This window comes from Coregonus lavaretus, assembly GCF_964263955.1.
Source record: "Coregonus lavaretus genome assembly, chromosome: 13".
NCBI classification, from domain to species: Eukaryota; Metazoa; Chordata; class Actinopteri; order Salmoniformes; family Salmonidae; genus Coregonus; species Coregonus lavaretus.
This window is the reverse complement of record NC_140000.1, coordinates 6054850-6073613: the sequence shown is the minus strand read 5'-3', so window position 1 is coordinate 6073613 and position 18764 is coordinate 6054850. Positions and strand designations below refer to the sequence as shown.

Sequence of the window (18764 nt, the reverse complement as noted above, 5' to 3'; positions counted from 1 at the left end):
GTTGTAAGTAATTTAAACATTTGGTTAATAGCGGCAAGTGTGGACAGGTAAGGGAATACCTCTGCAGATGGCTCCCCATGATAGGTGAAGCAGTATTTTATTTAACTCCAGAATGTTTAAATAAATAAAAAATTCTAAGCCTATCACCCAAGTACTGAGGTGGCAAGTAGTAGTTGTAGTAGATAGTAAGGTATTGAATATTCGGGCAGGTAAAAATGTCATTTTCAACAGCCTGACTGAGACAACTTAATTTTATTATAAAGAAACATTTGCAAGTTAAGGGAGGTCACATGATCATAACAACTGGTCCATTAAATAACAGGTCATAAAGAAATAAAAGGATTGACAAAAACACTAAGGTAGTAGAAAAACGGTTGGGAGAAATAAAGTTAATTAGGATTCTAGCTTGTAATTAGTTTGCCCTTTCATATTCAGACTTCTGGAACAGGGGTGAAAATCCAGCTTCTATTGAGATGAATGTGGAGTAGTGGATGGAAATAAAACTGTCATGATGAAACAGAGAACAGGATAAGGTTTTGTATCTCTATCCCGCCCTAAAACACAGAAAATCAGCCATAGTCCATAGACCCTATCCTTATCAACCTCGATCCCAAAAGTATTCTGAATATGAAACGTTGAACACTTTTAAGCCAACCATTCGTGAATTGACTATTTTCCTTAATATTCAAAGCCTTTGCGAAATACTGGGTTCTTTTGAGGTACTTCAGCCACACTGGTGTCCTTGGTATGAAAATGTATGCACTCACTAAGTCGCTCTGGATAAGAGCGTCTGCTAAATGTCAATGTAAATGTGTATTCAGACCATTCCGAGTACCAGTCACTCAATACATAGACAGCAGTAGACTCTCATTCTTCTTCTTCCTCCAAAATGATACCAGGCATAAATACACGTCTTCACAGTTGAATGCGTCATGTCCCTTCATACAAAGTGATGAACAAAAGCTTCCAGAAGAAATTAGGTTGATAGAAGATACATTGGTAGCGTGGAGCTACCTCATTCCAACCCACTACTGTAGGATCATATTTTGAGGGAACTATGTGCATCTAGCAAACAATGTCACTCCTCAACAACCAAGAACAGTCGTGAGTATGGCGTTCCAATGACAGGGGAACAGAGCTGGTTCCTAAGCATTTCGGTAAGAGTGTTCATTCCATGACTGAGAAAGTGTAGAGAAAGCCACTATAATAGAGTTGGGAATGAGATGGTAAATATGGAGACTGAACAGCCTCACACACTGGGGTGAGACAGATTGAGTTAAAGGGCTTGTGAGTGTCATGAATATCTGGAGGCACAGGTCATTACTGTACCATTACATACTGAAGAGAGGGGGAGAAACAGAACAGATTCCTCTTTGAGAAAACAAAGCAAACTGAAAGATATAAAAAAAAGGATAAAACAGACAACACAAACAAAAAGGAAATATCAAAAGAGGAAAATCTTCACAGCTGAAACCTCTCCTGTCTTCAGTCTGAATCCTGTGAGCAAAGACATCAGTCCAAGGTTGAGGTTGTGTTAGAAAGAGAACTATAACCGAACGTATTCTGTCCGTAGAGGTATGGGGGTGAGTGGTCTTTGCCAGTGGTGTGGCCTCTCCAGTCCAGTCCATGTATGTCCACTGCACATTTAGAAACATACACACTCATGTATCCTTTCCACACACACACACACACGTCCTGTACACACACGTTCACATGATGCCGTTGGTGAGGTACTGGAAGCCGTCGTAGAGCTTGGTGGTGATGGAGCGCATGGATCCGTCCACCATCTGCTCCACCAGGACCTGCAGCTGCTCCTCCGTCAGGCTCATGTGGAAACGCTCCTTCAGGGTCCGGATGGTGCTGGAGCCGTGGAAGCAGGGCAGCTGGGAGCCTGGGAGGGAGAATAGAGGGGCACTGAGGATGTACAGTGTAGTACGGTTTGGTACTTATAATGACCAATTGTACTTATCGATAAAGAACTTTCCTCAAAGTTAAAGCTGCTTTTCATGACTAACTAAAGCTAAAGATAACATGACTAATATACAGATTAGGACAAGAGAGAAATGTCATGACTGACACATAGTTGTGTGTTAGGACAAGGTAAGAATTAAGAGTAATTACCTTGCTGCATGATCTCCACTATCTGGATGACTTTGTCCATGTGTTTACGTGCTGCTATCAGGCCCTGCAGCATGAGCATCTTATAGTAATTAAACATGTCTCCATCCAGACCTCCCATCACCTAGAGAGACAGAGCATCTTATAGTAATTAAACATGTCTCCATCCAGACCTCCCATCACCTAGAGAGACAGAGCATCTTATAGTAATTAAACATGTCTCCATCCAGACCTCCCATCACCTAGAGAGACAGAGCATCTTATAGTAATTAAACATGTCTCCATCCAGACCTCCCATCACCTAGAGAGACAGAGCATCTTATAGTAATTAAACATGTCTCCATCCAGACCTCCCATCACCTAGAGAGACAGAGCATCTTATAGTAATTAAACATGTCTCCATCCAGACCTCCCATCACCTAGAGAGACAGAGCATCTTATAGTAATTAAACATGTCTCCATCCAGACCTCCCATCACCTAGAGAGACAGAGCATCTTATAGTAATTAAACATGTCTCCATCCAGACCTCCCATCACCTAGAGAGACAGAGCATCTTATAGTAATTAAACATGTCTCCATCCAGACCTCCCATCACCTAGAGAGACAGAGCATCTTATAGTAATTAAACATGTCTCCATCCAGACCTCCCATCACCTAGAGAGACAGAGCATCTTATAGTAATTAAACATGTCTCCATCCAGACCTCCCATCACCTAGAGAGACAGAGCATCTTATAGTAATTAAACATGTCTCCATCCAGACCTCCCATCACCTAGAGAGACAGAGCATCTTATAGTAATTAAACATGTCTCCATCCAGACCTCCCATCACCTAGAGAGACAGAGCATCTTATAGTAATTAAACATGTCTCCATCCAGACCTCCCATCACCTAGAGAGACAGAGCATCTTATAGTAATTAAACATGTCTCCATCCAGACCTCCCATCACCTAGAGAGACAGAGCATCTTATAGTAATTAAACATGTCTCCATCCAGACCTCCCATCACCTAGAGAGACAGAGCATCTTATAGTAATTAAACATGTCTCCATCCAGACCTCCCATCACCTAGAGAGACAGAGCATCTTATAGTAATTAAACATGTCTCCATCCAGACCTCCCATCACCTAGAGAGACAGAGCATCTTATAGTAATTAAACATGTCTCCATCCAGACCTCCCATCACCTAGAGAGACAGAGCATCTTATAGTAATTAAACATGTCTCCATCCAGACCTCCCATCACCTAGAGAGACAGAGCATCTTATAGTAATTAAACATGTCTCCATCCAGACCTCCCATCACCTAGAGAGAGGCAGTCACAAGAACAACTGTTGTAATAATCCATTTGCTTTGTTCAAGATGGCAAAGTGTTTCAAACCTCTGCTTTACTCCTGGTTCAACAGAGTGCAAATCTGAATCAGAATGTCCAATTAGTGTTCCTGTCATTTAACTCACGTCTACAAACTCGCTGGTGAGCTTGAAAGCAGAGGTCTCGAAGCCCAGGTTGCGGGGCGAGCTGGACAGAATGAAGCCAAAGTCTATGTGGATGATGTGGCCCTCGGCGTCCAACAGGATGTTGCCATTGTGTCTGGAGAGAAATGACAGGAGGAGAGATGAGAGAACAGAAATGGTCAGAAAGAAAGAGGGGAACGAGATGAGAGAACAGAAATGGTCAGAAAGAAAGAGGGGAACGAGATGAGAGAACAGAAATGGTCAGAAAGAAAGAGGGGAACGAGATGAGAGAACAGAAATGGTCAGAAAGAAAGAGGGGAACGAGATGAGAGAACAGAAATGGTCAGAAAGAAAGAGGGGAACGAGATGAGAGAACAGAAATGGTCAGAAAGAAAGAGGGGAACGAGATGAGAGAACAGAAATGGTCAGAAAGAAAGAGGGGAACGAGATGAGAGAACAGAAATGGTCAGAAAGAAAGAGGGGAACGAGATGAGAGAACAGAAATGGTCAGAAAGAAAGAGGGGAACGAGATGAGAGAACAGAAATGGTCAGAAAGAAAGAGGGGAACGAGATGAGAGAACAGAAATGGTCAGAAAGAAAGAGGGGAACGAGATGAGAGAACAGAAATGGTCAGAAAGAAAGAGGGGAACGAGATGAGAGTGATCAGGATGTAAGCGATGAAAGAGGATAAAGGAGTGAATGAGAGGGCGTAGTGGGAGTGTCTGACCTGTCTTTGACCTGCAGAAGGTAGCAGATGAGACAGTAGCCTGCACAGCTCTGAACAAAGTTGCGCTGGGCCGTGAGGAAGGCCTCAGTGGTGTGGGTACCGTGTTCCTGCAGGAAGTAGTCCAGCAGAGGCATCTGGCTCTGTTTCTTCACCTGGCGGAGGGATAACAGATAACTTTAACATTTAAAGTCCCATTCCAGTCACCTTTTCACCTCCTTTAACCGCTGATTTACTTAACAATAGGCACATTTTAATAGGTGGTCCAGTCATGACATAGCACGGGGGGGCGGGGCGATGACATCACGGATTCCCATCAGACCAACTCCTTGAAGTTTACAGGACATATTTAATAATAATTTGGTGGGTGCTTATATATATATATATTTTTTTTTTTTGCATATCCCAACTCCCCCTCAGACACTCTCGGAGAGTGGGGTCACGGCCAGGGCATTATCAACAGTGATCCTGGAGAAATTAGGGTAAAGTGCCTTGCTCAAGGGCGCATCAACATATTTTTCACCTTGTCAGCTTGGGGATTCGAACTAGCGACCTTTCGGTTACTGGGCCAACGCTAACGCCCTAACCGCTAGGCTACCTGCCGCTAGAAGCCTAATATCTGGAAGAAAAGGTATTGATCTAGCTGGCTGAGGAGGGAAAGGTTTTGCGAGAGTAATGTTCTCAAATAGTAATGTTAAATACTACTAATAGCTAAGTTTGTTTTTGTGTGTGATTTTGTTGGAGCCTTTCTGAGCCCGCTCACCTGGTGGATGGACACTGCATTGACTATGGGTTCAATCATGCCGCTGTCAGAGGAGATCACCAGGATCTTGTAGGGTTTGATCCAGATAGGCACACGTTCCTGTTCCCAGATGATCTGGGAGAGGGAGAGAGGTACATGATTAGTACAGATAAAGTATATACATGCATACAGAAATGTATGCACGCATGACTGTAAGTTGCTTTGGATAAAAGCGTCTGCTAAATGGCATATTATTATATTATTACTGTAGTGTAAATACTGGGTGTGGATATGTGGAAAGAGAAGCTCATCTTTGCTGTGTATGTGGAGTTGGAGCTAGAGTGTCCATAATTACCTGGAGCTGCTGCAGCACTTGAGAGGCCAGGAGCTCTTGCCGAAGGTCGTCGCCACACTTGACGATGACTGACAATAACCGCCAGGTAGGGATGTGACCATAGGGGGAACCCTCCCTTATCCGCCTGTTCAAAAGAACACAAAAAGTACAGGAACATACAATTAGCAAAGCTCAAACCTTTCCTCTAGCCTTGAGGTTACAATCGAGGCATGCAACACCTCCATGGTCCACTGCAGGGATTGTGTACGCACTGAACCTTCTCCTGCCACGGCTCCTTGAGAGCCACTGCTGAAGGGTCCTCTGGGTCTCGCTTGAATGTGGTCGGTGTGTGAGCTAGCTGCTCTGAGAGCCGGCGCCTGTGTAGAGGGGGGAAGAAACACACTCTCACTGTTATACAAGAGGAACACTACTGAAGAAGCATCATATACATAACAGTTTGAAAGACTACAATATACCACCCAAAGCTATTCCTCTGTACCTGATGTCTCCAGCAGCGATGAAGATGGGCTCCTTGCTGTCTAGGCTGGTGATGCTGTCCACTGAGAACTGGGAGATGTTGTCACAGCTGTTGGTGTGGAACTCTGCGAGCTGGGAAAACAGAGAAGAGGGAAAGAACAGGGGAGAGAGTGAGTCTACAGCCCACAAGAGAGGTGTGAAAACACAAGGGTTTACAACACTCCTTCACTAACTGATAAGGGTGGGTACCACCTAAAATGTTTGGCTCCTGACCCCTACCTCCACCTGCAGATCCCCGATGTCGTCCACAGACCAGGCTTCGTTATCCTCATCGTAGTTGTGAACTGTTGAGAAGCCCCCGGCGCGCTGATCCGCCGTGATGCCGCAGTCTGGAAGGTTCTCCACTGAGCGCGTACTGCGGATCCTCGTCTCGGAGATCCGCAACGGAACGTTGGAGGTCTCAAAGTCCTCACACTCCAGAACCTCTACATAGATGAGGTATGGCGCCTGATGAGGTAGAGGTGATTGTTTACATGTTTGAATTGGTGCATCGTCTCATTCTACACTGTGTGTGTGTCTCCCCCCACCTTGTCTTTGGAGTTGAGCACCACAGCCTGTGTGTGAGGGACGCGCACTACGTGGTGGTCGAAGGCGGCGGTGGGCAGCCAGACGCGGGCGGGCAGCTTGTGGTTGAGCAGCGACAGCTCCGAGATGAGCCGGGACGTCTTCTGCTCCTTGGTGGGCAGCGTGGCCAGCCGCTTCCCAATGCCCATCAGGGACTTGATGAACTCTCTCTGGGGTGCCAGACGTACTGGCTACAGAGGAGGAGGAAGCACGGCAAGAGTAAATAAGATGTATGAACATAATGACCTTTTGGAGGAATAGTGTTTTGTAATAATAGTTCAGTGTTGTGTTGGAACCAAATACTCTCAACACAACACACCTTCTCATGTTGACCCCCAGAGAGTTGGGAAATCAGAGCACCACTCCCTTGTGAAATTACAATAGCAACTTAGATATACAGCCATGAGCCGCTGGTCCATTTGTGTCAAGTTTGTTAGAAATGATTCAGGAGTCAGGGCCCATTATTACAGCTGATTCAAGTGAGCAAATGTGTATAATCGCCTGTAGTCTCAAAATAGCCTTTTAAAAGCTGACACACTTCAGCAACCAACTTGACACAAATGTCAGAAGATAAGACTAGTTGAAACAAGAAAGACCAGAACTTGAAACCATTAGCAAATCATTCATTTGAGGCTAAATTATTTCAGCAGTGGTTTAGCAAAGTCAAAGTTTACACAAGCCCCAAAACGTCATACACACATATTTTATCCTAAAACAGGAAAAATAGAAAATTAAACCATTAGAGTGGAGGTTTATAAGCATGTATCACAATCTGCACCCATAACAATGATAGATACACAACTGACCAAAAAAGCGATGACGAACGGATCCCACTGCTGCCATCAATGACCCCTGAGGGCTTTTTAGCTCTGGAGCCCAAAGTTGCATATTGAGATACATGCTTACTTACGACTCCTCACTTCACATACAGAGAGTAGTCTACACCCCAGCTGCCAATGGAGACAGGCAGCCATCATCCCAGAATGCACCACATAAGTATGTGGTGATGGAGGCCGTTAACTTACTGCACCAGTCTTAGTCTAACAATCAAGACTTTCTGAGCTGGAGCTAAGATCCTGGGAAAGGTGACAGGTTAAAGTACAAAGTAAGGAAAGGAAAGGGGGTGGAGGGTAAAATAAGAACATTAACAATGTTTTATTTTTCTTAAAATCAGCAACAACAATCATAATTAGGTACTCTCCTTGATTAGTACTAACAGACTGTACGCCCCAGTGAATGGGAAGAGGCTGCATTGTGTGCCTGTGCATTCCAGGGTCTTGTCGTGAGGAGTGACAACACATAACTGCAGATCTTCCATGATCACTGTTGTCTGGGTGAACTACTACTAACACCGTCACATGACACTAAAGGTCACAGAGCAGGGGAACAGAAAATAGGAAAGTGAGAGAGAGATGAAAGCTCTCTATAGAGCTTGGAGAAGCAAGGACAAGGAAGACATTAAGAGAAAGAAAAGAGCAGTGAAAGTAAAAAAAGGAATAAAGAGAAAATCTTCCTTCATGAAAGTCTAGTGACGTCCGGTGTTTCTGAATGGTTACTCACAACAGACAATGTCTCACTACACATTAACCAGGGGGAGGAGGAGTGATGTTGGGAAGAGTCCAAACTCTTCTAGATACAGTGCCTGCAGAAAGTATTCACACCCCTTGACTTTATCCACATTTTGTTGTGTTACAGCCTGAATTTAAAATGGATTCAATTGAGATTTTGGGTCACTAGCTTACACACAATACCCCATAATGTCCAAGTGGAATTATATTTTTTGAAATGGGTACAAATGAATAAAAAATGAAGAGCTGAAATGACTTGAGTCAATAGGCCTAAGTCTTCAATCCCTTTGTTATGGCAAGCCTAAATCAATTCAGGAGTCAAAATGTGCTTAACAAGTCACATAATACATTGCATGGACTCACTCTGTGTGTAATAATAGTGTTTAACAAGATTTCTGAATGACTACCTCATCTCTGTACCCCACACATACAATTATCTGTAAGGTCACTCCGTCGAGCAGTGCATTTCAAACACAGATTCAACCACAAAGACCAGGGAGGTTTTCCAATGCCTCAAAATGAAAGATACCTATTGGTAGATAAAACAATTTTTAAAGCAGACATTGAATATTCCTTTGAGCATGGTGAAGTTATTAATTACACTTTGGATCAATACACCCAGTCACTACAAAGTTCCAGGCGTCTTTCCTAACTCAGTTTCCGGATAGGAAGGAAACCGCTCAGGGATTTCACCATGAGGCCAATGGTGACTTTAAAACAGTTACAGAGTTTAATGGCTATGATAGGAGAAAACTGAGAATGGATCAATAACATTATAGTTATTCCACAATACTAACCTAAATAACAGAGTGAAAAGAAGGACGCCTGTAAAGAATAAAACATATTCCAAAACATGCATCCTGTTTGCAATAAGGCACTAAAGTAAAACTACAAAAAAATGTGGCTAAGAAATTAACTTTAAGTCATGAATACAAAGCATTATGTTTGGGGCAAATCCAACACAACACATCACTGAGTACCACTCTATATATTTTCAAGCATGGTGGTGGCTGCACCATGTTATGGGTATGTTTGTCATCGGCAAGGACTAGGGAGTTTTTTAGGATAAAAAGAAATGGCTTAAAGCTAACACAGGCAAAATCATAGAGGAAATCCTGGTTCAGTATGCTATCCAACAGACACTGGGAGACAAATTCACCTTTCAGCAGGACAATAACCTAAAACACAAGGCCAAATATACACTGGAGTTGCTTACCAAGATGACATTGAATGTTCCTGAGTGGCCTAGCTACAGTTTTGACTTAAATCAGCTGGAAAATCTATGGCAAGACTTGAAAATGGCTGTCTAGCAATGATCAACAACCAACTTGACAGAACTTGAAGAATTTTAAAAGAATAATGTTCAAATGTTGTACAATCCAGGTGTGCAAAGCTCTTAGAGACTTACCCAGAAAGACTGACAGCTGTAATAGCTGTCAAAGGTGATTCTAACATGTATTGACTCAGGGGGTTGAATACTTATGTAATCAAGATATATTAGTGTTTTATTTTTCAGAATTTGTTTTACAAACTGGGGGAAAAGTCAAGGGGTGTGAATATTTTCTGAAGGCACTGTAAATAGATTCCACACTAGACACCTTGAACTTTACACCCAGCTTAACAACAGTGATGCGCGATAGCAGTCTTCCTTCACACTTTATTGTTCACCACCCTTTGCAGAAGGTCACATGTGAGACTGAGAAAGCATTTTCTGCTGCCCGATGACATGAAGTTGGCCCATCACTTAACAGAATATTTCAATTCCCTTCCTGAATTGATTCTGACCTGGCGCCATCGTATTATCCACTCCATGATGGGCCAACTGTAGCTTGGCCCATCATGGCCCAACTGTCCCCTGTAGCTCAGTTGGTAGAGCATGGCGCTTGCAACGCCAGGGTTGTGGGTTCGTTTCCCAACGGGGGGGGGGCAGTATGAAAATGTATGCACTCACTAACTGTAAGTGGCTCTGGATAAGAGCGTCTGCTAAATGACTAAGATGTAAAGGTAAATGATGGGGCAGTATGTCTCTATAGTAGTCTTAATAAGAGAGTGGGAAGATTGTGTTTTGGGTACCTCTATAAGAACAGGAAGGAAGTTGTGTCAATGACTCATTGATGACTAAAGGAACCGAACTGGTGTATCAGTGACTCATGAAGTGATTTGTACCCCAATGTTTAATTGTGTATCCAACAACTAACTAAACAACAACTTAAAGTGTTCAAATGTTATATAACAGACCCTTCTCATGCATGAGAAGACTGCATAGTCCTAGGTAATATCCCATATCAGAGCATATCTGGCTGAGGTCAGGAGAGGTTACTTCCTTTTACATAATGACAGCTCTGCAGTTTCAGGGACAGTCCTTGAGTGCCCAATACCCTGTAGTGGTGATGACTGAATCACTGAGTACGTTTATATGCACACTAATAATTAGATACTAAACTGATTCTGGCAGTAGGCTGAGTAAGGCATTAGTCATATAAACACCTCACTCTGCTTATTTTAAATCGACGTAAGGTCATAATCGAAGCAAGCATACGCCGATTAAAATACCTGGTTTTCTGAGCAATCTTTCAAATGATTTGTTATAGCAGTGTATTTGATCTGTGCATGTGCTAGCACGAGCAGCGCAAGCTTCCTTCTTTTGCGATTTTCGGCTTTATCAAAGTCCCATCAGGTAGCCTGATTTCAGATGTGTCCATGGAAACAGGATTATTAGGGAAATCATTATTTTTGCAAAGCATGTAAACGTTTTTAATTTATTATATTAATCTGATTATTCACAATAATCGTATTATTGTGTGCATGTAACCGTTAGCTACCCATCTTCCTTAAACGACGATGACAAGAAATACCGGTCTTATCATCATAGCTAAATTAACCATTACGACAAATTCTTTACGCTGGTGTTTTTGTATCCAATAGCTACCAGGTTAATAGCCGAGTACTGATGATGTCACCACATGGTCAGTCACCATAGTGAACTAGTATCATCAAGATAATACCAGACCTCAATAGAGAGCTTTGGGCATGGTGTTTATAGAGGCACTGTGACCCTACAGTAACAGTGTCTCCATGTTTGTATAACATTGTAAGGGTGTCATGATGCCAACGTAAACCGAAGAGGGAGCTAAGAGAGAAAGGAGGACGTGACTACAGGGAAATCACTGAGCTTGAAACTGAACTGCTGATTAAGTTTGGTGTGGTAGTCACGAACACGCATGCATGCACGGACACAGACACATATAGATAGAGCTTCATTGGTCAAAGGTCCTCTCTTCAACATTTTTGTCATTTTAGTCATTTAGCAGACGCTCTTATCCAGAGCAACTTACAGTAGTGAGTGCATATATTTTCATACTGGTCCCCCATGGGAATCGAACCCACAACCCTGGCCATGCTCTACCAACTGAGCTACACAGGACCACGTGTGAGTCTCTGTGGATATGTAGCCATGACACTTTCTATACAGAGACAGAAGAGGAAGTATTATTCTGTGCTCTGTCTGGAATATGTGCATTCCATTGACCCCTCACCTCAATATCATGTCATCTTTGGGCCTATTTGGTGATAACCGCTACAGCGTAAGGGTGCTGGACTGTGTGTCGCCCCCCCGCCCCGTTGGACCCCAAGCAGTTGCTTCCAAAGTTAGCTATCCCACTTTGAGAGATACCGGCCAAGATACAGAGAAACAAACTGACTTGGTGGAAAACAAAAACTTGTATATACTCCCAGTACACACCTCGTCCTGGTTGCTCTCCACCTTGGGGTTGCTCGCGGTCCTCTTCAGGTTGCTGCTCAGGCTGATGCTGACCGTGGCATCCGACTTGGAGCGCTGATGCGTGCGCTTGGTAGGCGACAGACCGTGCTCCCCACCCAAGCCGTGCCCATGCAGGGATTGCGCAACGGTCGGAAGTGGGCAGAAGGGGGTCAACGTCAGTGGCTGGCGGGCACGGACCGCGGCTGGTTTGAGTTCGTCGGAGAAGATGAGTTTGCGTAGCTTGGTACCGCGTGAGTGTCGCTGTGTGGAGATGTGCATGTCGGAGGAGTAGGCGCCCAGCAGCCAGGCACACTGCAGCGAGAAGGAGATACTCTGACGGCAGCGGTGCACCTATGGGGAAAATAAATCATTTGATGTGAAAGGGGCTTTAGAAAGGATACATTTCTAACTCTTATGACTAGCTAGCCACGGAGATGATTCAGGGCAGTAACATACGCACCACGTAGGGCTTGATGGCGTCTCCCACGTCCTCGTCCATGTGGATGTACATGTTGAGCAGCTGCGGCAGGTAGAAGTCCACCTCCTCGTGGCGGAAGCTGAACAGGCGGTTGCCAATGTAGGCCTGCACACCCGGCTCCTTGGAGTTGTGTAGGTAGGAGATGGCCATTGACACGTCGAAGAGTTTGGACTCAAACAGCCGCAGCAACCACGACTGCTTGGAGGGGTTGTGTCGCTGGCGCCGCCGCGCACTTTTCACCGAGCCTGGAGGCAGTGCCTCAGAGTCCTCCTCCCCAGGGATTTTTGGGGGCTTGATAGGCTCTGTATATACAGTCCCGTTGACCAGTGTGTGGTCCGTGCTATTGCCACCGTCAGACCCAGACCCTGACCCCTCACTTTTGCCTTTGAGGAACTTCACCTTCTGCAGCACCTCCTGGCAGGCCATCTTGGCCACCTCGGGGTCGATGACCAGGGTCAGCTCGCCCACGCCCTCTGAGATGACGTCCAGGGGTGGGCTGGAGGTGGCTGGACCATCGCTGTGAGTGGGGCTGGGACTGGGGGTCTGCTGGTGGTGGTAGTGTCCAGAGGAAGGGGAGGAGGGCAGAGAGCGGGAGGGAGAGGAGGAGATGGACAGAGAGGAGGAGGCTGTGGAGGAGCTCTGCGGTTCTAGTTCCTCTGGCTGTGCAGCAGACAGCCCCAGCTCCGTGTCACCCATCACGGCCGCTCACCGCACTCCCACTGGGGAGGATTATGAAGGGGGGGGGGGGTATAGTGAGTGAGAGAGAGGTTGGAAAGAGAGGATTGTGAAGGGGAGGGGGGGTAGGGTGAGTGAGAGAGAGGTTGGGAAGAGAGGATTATGAAGGGGGGGGCAGAGTGAGAGAGAAGTGGGGAGGAGAGGATTATGAAGGGGGGAGGGGGTAGAGTGAGAGAGAGAGGTGGGGAGGAGAGGATTATGAAGGGGAGGGGGTAGAGTGAGAGAGAGAGGTGGGGAGGAGAGGATTATGAAGGGGAGGGGGTAGAGTGAGAGAGAGGTGGGAAGGAGAGGATTATGAAGGGGAGGGGTTAGAGTGAGAGAGGTGGGGAGGAGAGGATTGTGAAGGGGGGAGGGGGTAGAGTGAGAGAGAGAGGTGGGGAGGAGAGGATTATGAAGGGGAGGGGGTAGAGTGAGAGAGGTGGGAAGGAGAGGATTATGAAGGGGAGGGGTTAGAGTGAGAGAGGTGGGGAGGAGAGGATTATGAAGGGGGGAGGGGGTAGAGTGAGAGAGGTGGGGAGGAGAGGATTATGAAGGGGGGAGGGGGTAGTGAGAGAGAGAGGTGGGGAGGAGAGGATTATGAAGGGGAGGGGGTTGAGTGAGAGAGAGGTGGGGAGGAGAGGATTATGAAGGGGAGGGTGTAGAGTGAGAGAGAGGTGGGGAGGAGAGGATTATGAAGGGGAGGGGGTAGAGTGAGAGAGAGAGGTGGAGAGGAGAGGATTATGAAGGGGGGAGGGGGTAGTGAGAGAGAGAGGTGGGGAGGAGAGGATTATGAAGGGGAGGGGGTAGTGTGAGAGAGAGGTGGGGAGGAGAGGATTATGAAGGGGAGGGGGTAGAGTGAGAGAGAGAGGTGGGGAGGAGAGGATTATGAAGGGGAGGGGGTAGAGTGAGAGAGAGAGGTGGAGAGGAGAGGATTATGAAGGGGGGAGGGGGTAGTGAGAGAGAGAGGTGGGGAGGAGAGGATTATGAAGGGGAGGGGGTAGAGTGAGAGAGAGGTGGGGAGGAGAGGATTATGAAGGGGAGGGGGTAGAGTGAGAGAGAGGTGGGGAGGAGAGGATTATGAAGGGGAGGGGGTAGAGTGAGAGAGAGAGGTGGGAAAGAGAGGATTGTGAAGGGGAGGGGGGGTAGGGTGAGTGAGAGAGAGGTTGGGAAGAGAGGATTATGAAGGGGGGGGCAGAGTGAGAGAGAAGTGGGGAGGAGAGGATTATGAAGGGGGGAGGGGGTAGAGTGAGAGAGAGAGGTGGGGAGGAGAGGATTATGAAGGGGAGGGGGTAGAGTGAGAGAGAGAGGTGGGGAGGAGAGGATTATGAAGGGGAGGGGGTAGAGTGAGAGAGAGGTGGGAAGGAGAGGATTATGAAGGGGAGGGGTTAGAGTGAGAGAGGTGGGGAGGAGAGGATTGTGAAGGGGGGAGGGGGTAGAGTGAGAGAGAGAGGTGGGGAGGAGAGGATTATGAAGGGGAGGGGGTAGAGTGAGAGAGAGAGGTGGGGAGGAGAGGATTATGAAGGGGAGGGGGTAGAGTGAGAGAGGTGGGAAGGAGAGGATTATGAAGGGGAGGGGTTAGAGTGAGAGAGGTGGGGAGGAGAGGATTATGAAGGGGGGAGGGGGTAGAGTGAGAGAGGTGGGGAGGAGAGGATTATGAAGGGGGGAGGGGGTAGTGAGAGAGAGAGGTGGGGAGGAGAGGATTATGAAGGGGAGGGGGTTGAGTGAGAGAGAGGTGGGGAGGAGAGGATTATGAAGGGGAGGGTGTAGAGTGAGAGAGAGGTGGGGAGGAGAGGATTATGAAGGGGAGGGGGTAGAGTGAGAGAGAGAGGTGGAGAGGAGAGGATTATGAAGGGGGGAGGGGGTAGTGAGAGAGAGAGGTGGGGAGGAGAGGATTATGTAGGGGAGGGGGTAGAGTGAGAGAGAGGTGGGGAGGAGAGGATTATGAAGGGGAGGGGGTAGAGTGAGAGAGAGGTGGGGAGGAGAGGATTATGAAGGGGAGGGGGTAGAGTGAGAGAGAGAGGTGGGGAGGAGAGGATTATGAAGGGGAGGGGGTAGAGTGAGAGAGAGAATAGGAAACAGAGTGGTTTCATCATTATTATTATTATTTTTGCACTCAACGTGTGACAGGCCTAAGGCTGTGGCGGTCATGACATTTTGTCAGCAGGTTATCTTCATGCAAAAGACTGCCGGTCTCACGGTAATTGACCGTTAATTAACAAACACGTTTCGCATATCCAGACCTCCATGCATACAAGCCGCATAAAAGCCCCTAATGCGCGCCTTTGGAATGTCTACATTTTTACAAAGTCTAATAGATCTATTTAATATACACAATCAAAATAAATCCATTATATATTTTAGGCAGGTCTTAAGAAACATGATATGAAGAAAATGTATTTCAGAAGAACAGAACACTATGTTATCTGGCGCCATGCCATAGGCTGTAGGCTTGTTCATTTAGCAGAAAATATATGCTTATAAATCCTGTGCCATTATTTTATATTATATGATTGGTTCGAGCCCTGAATGCTGATTGGCTGACAGCCGTGGTATATCAGACCGTATACCATGGGTATGACAAAACATGTATTTTTACTGCTCTAATTACATTGGTAACCAGTTTATAATAGCAATAAGGCACCTCAGGGGTTTGTGGTATATGGCCAATATACCACGGCTAAGGGTTGTGTCCAGGCACACCGCGATACGTCGTGGCTAAGAACAGCCCTTAGCCGTGGTATATTGGCCATATAACACACCCCCTTGTGCCTTATTGCTTAATTATAGTATGAAGAATATAATTGAATAAAATATAAATTATATTTTTCCCATTCCGGAGTGAGTGCGCATATGAAGTGGCTATGTTGAGCGTAAAAGTGATAATTTGAAACAGGTCCTATACGCTAGATTTAGAGTTATTTGGAAACTTTAGCTGTGAATGGTACAAACCTTAGAATGTCTTAGAAATCAAAACATATATGGGCTGCATGATGAGATTATAGGCTATTGATGATTTGAGAAAGTCGCAAAAAAAAAGCTACTTGGAGGCCGCTTTCCTGACAGTAAATTCTTCAATCATGCCGGGTAGGCTACTCCAGTTATTTCACTCCACACATCAACCACTATTTGAGGAGCATGTAGCTCATGGTAATCTGTCAGCCTATTCATTATTAAAATATATGTTTTAATGCCCTATTACTAGGCTATTTCAAAATCAAATAAAAATTCACTATAATTGTAGGCTAACTATGTAAGCCTCCCTGCACAATCAAGGAACCAACAGCATCGCCTAGGCCTATACGTTCTCTCCCAGACTCATGGATAGAAATATTGGAGCCTAGCATAAGGTAACCAGTCCATCCAGTATGCATAATAATTCAGCCCACACCAAAAGGCGATTACTAGAATTTGTTTGATTTTGGAGTATAGGCTAGACCAATTATGTACCAAAGACACCATAAATCAGTTTGTTTTACGTTTTTCTGCCATGTGTAATATGCGGTAGGTTATGTATTGTACAACGGCACAATCATTATTTTAATTCTGTTTTTGTTTTGGGATTGGGCTCATAATAGAAGCCTATGGATAAGCTCTAATATGCGTATGGTTGTTTTGAATTAACCATCACCTTAGAAAGCGCTGTCCATTTTGTTGTGTTAGGCTTTGAAACAACATCCACAACGACCATGTTTTCCACTCAGTTTCAACCTGTTGTTGAACTTCTTTCTTCAAATTGATCAATCACCAGTGAAGTCAGTTTTAAAAGCACTATACTGTTTTGATACTTTTTTTATGCGATTTTCGATTGCATTTGCATCGATGTCGTAGTGGTTAGAGGGACAGTAGTGCCCTGAATACCAGGCCATTAGCAACCTGATGGTCATTAGCGAGTTGGGTACTATCAACGCATGTCCAGAGAACATAAACAGAGATTACCATGACTCAACGGTCACATGGAATTTTACTGCAGTCATGACACGACTGCCAGTGTGGCGGTAATATGGTCACCGCAACAGCCCTTGACAGGCCACAAGTCTGCAAAACACAGCCCTTCGCTCCTTCATATAGCATTTACATTGAACAGGAATCAGGTTTGGACTAAGTGGAACAAAGTGCTCAGTGTGTAAAACGGATCTGACAATCTGTGTGGGTGTCCGTCCGCCCATCAGTCAGCTAGCATATAGCCTACTGTCTGTGAATGTAGGCCAATGGTCTTGTCTGTGTGTCACTGTTCATCTGTCTGTCCCATCTATGAACGTGTTCGTTTGACTGAGTGAGGTCACAGTGTCCCGGCAGGCCCTGCCATGTAACACACACGGCCAGACACATCTGCTAATTTTACTGAGCAGATTAGCACCACTACCTAGTGCCATGCACTACAGGCCCAAAGCAGGGAGAGAGAGGGTTGTCTCTCTGAGACCTGAAGGATAACAGAGGTTTTCTTCAACATGGTTAATAGCACCCCATCACAAGCCATCCATCATGGAACACAGAAAGTGAACATGGATCTACCAGAAACTTCACGACTACTAAAATGAAACCAATACATTTTTCACATTGTTGCATCAACAATGTGGGCTAAAGGCCTCGATCATTGAGATGAATGGGTGCAGTGTAACACTGGTCCTGCTGTATAATACTTGTGTGGGTGGCGGAGCAAAGTACTTCCTCACTGGGCTAGTATCCATCAGTCTTTTTCTTTGTTCAATATGCTGAAAAATGATATAGGACTAGCATCGCACAATGGAGAAAAAACCCTGAAAGGGCTGGTGGGTGTAGAACAGAAGTGTCAGGTATGTTTACAGTGTTCAGCAGATGGAATTTGAATGAACCATTTGCTAGCTGGCTGCAGCAAGTTGTTGTTGAATTAGCCGTTTCAAGAAGCATGGACAAGTACCGTTATCCTAGCAGTTCCTAACAGTCCCAACAGATTCATACAGGTGTCTAGCCAGCCAACACCGCCCAAGCAAGGGGTGTGTCATGGAGGTAGGTATACAAACATTTGGCACGTGTGGTTAACGTTATAAATATGCTGCAGATGCCAACTGTTGAAAGTAACTTTGCTAGCTAGTAGCTAACGTTGGCAAAACATTTACTAGAATGCTAACGTTAGATAGAGAGATGGCTAACTCGCTTCAGATGAGTAACGATAGCTAGTTAGTGTTTGATTTTCTACCTAACTAGCTAGCTTATTTGCTAGGTAGCTAACATTAGTAAACGTTCTTTTAGCTAGCTAGCTACAGCCGCCTCCCTTTCATTCTTGGTGGTCAGATGTAGCTAGCTAAACTAGCTAACGTTAGCCTCATATCTTCTTTAAACGATGATGACAATAAATAACGGTCTTATCATCGTAGCTAAATTAACCATTATGACAAATTCTTTACTCGGGTGTTTTTCTATCTAATAGCTAGCTACCAAGTTAATAGCTGACTAGCTAGCTAGTCACTGGCTGCTAACGTTAGTAGAGTAACCTAAACCTGAGGGATTAGCTAGTTTGCTTGCTATCACATAAGTAGCTACACTAGCTAGCTTAGTGGCTAACTTGCGTATCAAACTCCTCGTTGCCTTGAAACCTATGCCACTCATCGAGTGCTATAAACACGCAGAAACATAACTCATACCTTAAAATTGTGTTGGCTGGTTAGCTATTAAAGTTTATTTTTATCTCCAATGTTTCTGGTCCATTTAGAATGCGTTCAGTCCGGAGTTCTCTGATCAACTTCTTGGAGAAGTGACAGACAGGCTGCCTGTTATTCTTCTTCTTCTTCAAT

At 45.3% G+C, this 18764-nt stretch overlaps 1 protein-coding gene across 2 annotated transcripts; it reads right to left on the bottom strand.

Annotated features, from left to right (window-relative positions):
• Positions 1-237: 237 nt before the first annotated feature.
• On the bottom strand, positions 238-18764 carry LOC311139537 (phosphatidylinositol 4-kinase beta-like). 2 transcript variants are annotated; one of them, XM_084174421.1, is made up of 13 exons: positions 18615-18764; positions 12262-12998; positions 11784-12152; positions 6437-6664; positions 6129-6356; positions 5872-5981; positions 5645-5749; positions 5394-5517; positions 5060-5173; positions 4300-4451; positions 3576-3708; positions 2122-2242; positions 238-1891 (listed from the first exon to the last, which is right to left on the bottom strand). In XM_084174421.1, the coding sequence occupies exons 2-13, from the start codon at positions 12973-12975 to the stop codon at positions 1710-1712; spliced, it is 2580 nt and encodes an 859-aa protein (XP_084030547.1). In that variant the 5' UTR covers positions 12976-12998; positions 18615-18764; the 3' UTR covers positions 238-1709. The 2 variants fall into 2 exon arrangements, with proteins under 2 accessions (XP_084030547.1, XP_084030548.1); XM_084174422.1 differs by lacking the exons at positions 238-1891; positions 2122-2242 and adding an exon at positions 2262-3422 and having other exon boundaries at positions 18615-18713.

Excerpts from the sequence above, each read along its gene's own strand:
- LOC311139537 (XM_084174421.1), bottom strand. The coding sequence starts at position 12,975 with ATGGGTGACACGGAGCTGGGGCTGTCTGCTGCACAGCCAGAGGAACTA. Across the intron at positions 6,665-11,783 it reads TGGAGAGCAACCAGGACGAG|CCAGTACGTCTGGCACCCCA; the intron begins GTGTGTACTGGG and ends CCTCCTCTGTAG. Across the intron at positions 4,452-5,059 it reads ATGCAGTGTCCATCCACCAG|GTGAAGAAACAGAGCCAGAT; the intron begins GTGAGCGGGCTC and ends TCCCTCCGCCAG.